At 39.0% G+C, this 4,354-nt stretch overlaps 1 protein-coding gene across 1 annotated transcript in view; it reads left to right on the forward strand.

The window, feature by feature from the left end:
- ythdc2 (YTH domain containing 2) overlaps positions 1 to 4,354 on the forward strand; it is a 36,854-nt gene that overhangs the window by 12,373 nt on the left and 20,127 nt on the right. The window contains exons 11-15 of the mRNA XM_008288809.1: positions 1,020 to 1,158; positions 1,316 to 1,442; positions 1,739 to 1,804; positions 2,583 to 2,761; positions 4,087 to 4,183. Of these exons, the coding sequence (XP_008287031.1) occupies positions 1,020 to 1,158; positions 1,316 to 1,442; positions 1,739 to 1,804; positions 2,583 to 2,761; positions 4,087 to 4,183 (608 nt within the window). The remainder of the gene's footprint in view (positions 1 to 1,019; positions 1,159 to 1,315; positions 1,443 to 1,738; positions 1,805 to 2,582; positions 2,762 to 4,086; positions 4,184 to 4,354) is intronic.

Genomic DNA, 4,354 nt, shown 5'->3' on the forward strand with positions numbered 1-4,354 from the left:
TGTATACCCCTTAATGGTAATGGCATCTTTCAACAGAATAATAATAATGCCCTTCCTTGGGCCACTTTTGGTAGGTACTGGTCACTACATAACTGGAACATCCCACAACGCCTGCGGTTTTGGAATGCTCTGAACCAGTCGTCTCGTCGTCACAAATTGGTCCTTGCCAGAGTTGCTCAGATGCTTACGTTTGCCCACTGCCCTGCTTCCAGCACATTAACTTCAAGAACTGTTTATTTGCTACTCTGTGTGTCACACCCCTTAACAGGAGCCACCATAAAGAGATAAACAATGGCATTCATTTTTCCAGTTTGTATGTTTTGGCTGACCAGTGATCGATGGATTCTCACTTATTGTAGTTACGTCTACTCATCCAGTTGTAAAGATGGTGTGATTAGCTTCTTGTCTCAGCTTCTGAATGTTGCAATGCAGCACCTTACCCATGGAAGTGATATGAATTGCTTTCTTTCCACACTATTACAACTTAGTTTGCCTACAAATACACCTACATTTAGGTCAGAACACACTGTCTTGTTTTCTGTCAACACGTGGAATATCAGGTATATCTCCCACTGTGGTTGGGAAGTCTGTGAGACCACTGAGAGGGGTCGAGCTAAGGGTCTAATCTTCCCATTCTGTGCAGAACAGAACAACTGAACATCCGCAAGTATAGCTGGTTAGCTACAGTTGTATGAGGTAATTATGGTAATTTGGAAACAACCATTCAGGATTATTGTACAACCTAACTTTACAAATATACAGCAGTTTTGAGCGTTAACATTTTGTGTGATGTGGTTAGAAACTGGACAAAAGCTCATATCTACAGTATGATCTTATTTTTTGTCAAAATACAGCAGCGTGTTAAGTTCTACTTGAGATTTCTCAGTACAGAAATCAACAGTTTGGATTTCTTTTTTATTGAGGTCTACAACAACTTCAACATTTTCATCAAATATCTATGTGGTAAATGTTTTATCCAGACAAGCTTTGCTGAGTGAACATGGGTTGTGTGTGTGTTACAGAGTAACAATGGCACAGAACCGCTGGAGCCGTGGCTGCTTAGAGAGATGGACTCCTGCATTTCCAGCGTTTTTCTTAATGAAGACCAGGATGCTTTTATACAGCTCTTCAACCTTATCGTCAATGAAAGTGTTAACGGTATGACTTTCAGGGCTAATCTCTGCTCTTGTTCTGGAATTAGGCCATATTTGTTTAGACACAAAATATCAAAATTTCTTCCATTAGCAGTGGCATATAATTTCAATTTGACTTGGATGAAGGCTCTAGCTGTTTCCTCATGTATTCTTTTATCTAGTGGACTACGCACACAGGGAGACAGGGGCCACACCTCTCATGGCTGCAGCAGGTCGAGGATTCCTTACTCAAATGGAGCAGTTGCTCAGCATGGGTGCGGACATCAACATGAAGGCATCCAATGGATGGTAGGATAATATTAAATTAAGTCGCACTGCAGTTTCCTATTACTGTAATAGGCATTTCTGTGATTCAACATTTTGTACTAGTTTTCCTTTCCATAAAAAAGAGGCAGCATTTAATTAGACAGTCTTGTAAAATGAATAACATGAAATTTGAACATTACACATTTCACTAATGTGATTTTAGACATAATCCTAATAATGTAACAGAAAATGTAGCTGTATAAACTGCAAACTTTACACTCAAACAAATGTCTTAAAACTGTAGCACACCTGTGATGCTTGTTTTTGTCTAATTTCAGGACTGCCTTAGACTTTGCTGAACACTTTCAGCAGGCGGATGCTGTGGATCTTCTCAAATCCTCCATGTAGGTGTAATGTTTACACAACATATGGTCCCTTTAGGAAGTATTCAGACCCCTATACTGTTGGCAGATTTTATTGTGTTACGTTTTAAGTAGACAGAATTGGCATTTCCCCCAACAGTCTACATTCAGTAGCCCATTCTGACAAAGTGAAAGCACTTTTTTTTTTAGAATGTTTTTGCATATTCATTAAAATTCAAAAATCGTATATATTCCTATTTTTCTTCAGAACTGGTTTTCGGTTTGAACAAGTTTGACTAAATTACGTCAATACTACAACTTGCCATTGTGTAGAGCAGAGTATTTTGAGTGTAAAAGTGAGCTGGTGTGCTTCAGCTGCAGCATGTGGCAGAGGGGTAGGTGGTGACTGAGGCAAGAACTAAATAGATCCACACATTATAGATAAGCCAATGCTGCAGAGTTACATCTAAATGATTTAAGGCAAGGCATAATTTTCATGGAAAAATATATAGTGTATGTAAACTGGACTAGAAGTTCATAGATGCTTCCCCCTCAGAATGACAGAACCTAAGAGAACCTTCAGGAAGAATGGGATAAACTGCCCAAATTCAGGTGTGAAAGACTCACAGACTAAGCGAAGAATACTTAAAGTTGTAACTGCTACAAAAGGGGCTTCTACATACTTCAGTTAAGGGTCTGCAAACCTTTGTAGTATAAGAGATTTTGTTTTAGAAAGTAGAAAATCATATTTTGACTTGTTTATGTTTATAGCAGGTGTGAACACTTTCTGAACCAACTGTGTATTGTTGTTACTGTGCAGTCCTTTGGGAGAGGTGACCAACCTGGACAAGGAGGCTCTGGTGCAACGTACCACTGCAGAGATCAGCGCTGAAGAACACGAGCTGCTCAAACTGTACCACCACAAATTTGACGATCAGTGGGTTGACCTGGATCTCATCATGGATCTGCTGCACAACATCTGCTCCACCACCAGTGACGGTGAGACTTGGCACTATAACTTTAACCGCATAGTTGTTTATTGAGAGGTGTATTCACTGAGCCATTCAGCCTAAAGGTGAAGATTTACACTATCAATGTGACCTATTTCCTAGAGGACATGAAAATCAGTCCCAGCCAGATATCACACTATATGGTTGATATTACAGGATTATTGGAATTTGAAGTTTTTAAAATACAGTCATGACTCGATAATCCGACACTAAATGTATATGTGCCATATGAAGTTCATACAGGAGATCACATACAAGTCGCATTTAATTGGAAATGTGAACGAACTCATAAAAAAAAATCAGAACTGAGCATCAAGTCCTGCAGTCTGAACAGAGCCAATCTGTTGGATTGTTAAGTCAGATAATACGCTGTTATCCTTATTTGTGACATAAAATGTCATGTCAGAGTCAGAATCCAAGGCTGTCGGTATGTTAAGGCTATTTTCTATGGGTTCCATTTTTTTTCCCCTAAAAACGTGTCAGATAGCAGAGTTTTCGGATTGTTAAGGGTCAGATTATTGAGTCACGACTGTAGTTCATTTGCAGTTTTCAATTGACATGGTTTCAAAGTGATATGGCAGTCATGTGAAAAAGAAAGTACACCCAATTCCTATCCACAAAGATGATAGTCTTAAACAAATGACATTTAAAAAAAACACATGAGCAGCTTTTTTGACTCTAAAGTCTCAAAAAAATCAAAAATTTCATCAGAGGATCTGGAAATAAGGTTTACAACTATAGGTTGTTCAAAAGGTACATATATATTTATATATGTCACTATACTTTTTCCCATTAACTTAAAGGAATCTTGAAATATTGCGCTCCTAACAAATGAATGACAGAGTTGTTTGGCTACAGTAACAGAGCAGCTTTTCAGGAGAAGAACATCATGCCACCTCTGAAGCATGATGATGGAAATGTTCTGGTTTGGTGTTACCCAGATGTGTATCCCATTAAAATGTTTTGGGAATGACTTGAAATGGGCAGTACATGCAAGAGAACCCTCAAACATCTTAATATTTTCGGTCAACACATTATTGACATAGATGTTTACAAAAGGATTGCAGAAGCATGACCTTTTTCTATCAAAATAGTAGCGACTCATCTTCCCCTCTGGCTTGTAACATGTCTGGCGTTTTATGATAGCTCTTTTGCAGCTGACCGTAGCATCAGCTGGTCGATAAGTAATTCCCTTCTCAACTCAAAAGACAAAGTAAGAAGTGGTGTGCCAGGAGGAGTTCAAGAAAACACGTCTACATGGCAGCCATTTTTCTCGCGTTGTCACAATGTTACCTTTTATCTTTTGGTCTTCAGGTGCTGTCCTGATTTTTCTACCTGGATATGATGAGATTGTAACGCTCAGGGACCGCATCCTGCATGACGATAAGAGATTCTTCACCCACTCTGACAGGTACAATGTTAAAGGCTCATGGGGGAAATATTCTGAGAATTCTGTGTTGTTTCTGTTTGTTTAAAGTCGTGGTAAGTTGATGTTTCTGTTTTTTCTCACTGGCCGGGACTTCATTTATGGTAGCTGCATTTGGATCTACATCTGGAGGAATGTGCTCCAGAGGCATTATTA

This window comes from Stegastes partitus, unplaced genomic scaffold (assembly GCF_000690725.1).
Source record: "Stegastes partitus isolate 25-593 unplaced genomic scaffold, Stegastes_partitus-1.0.2 Scaffold575, whole genome shotgun sequence".
In the NCBI taxonomy this organism is placed as follows: domain Eukaryota; kingdom Metazoa; phylum Chordata; class Actinopteri; family Pomacentridae; genus Stegastes; species Stegastes partitus.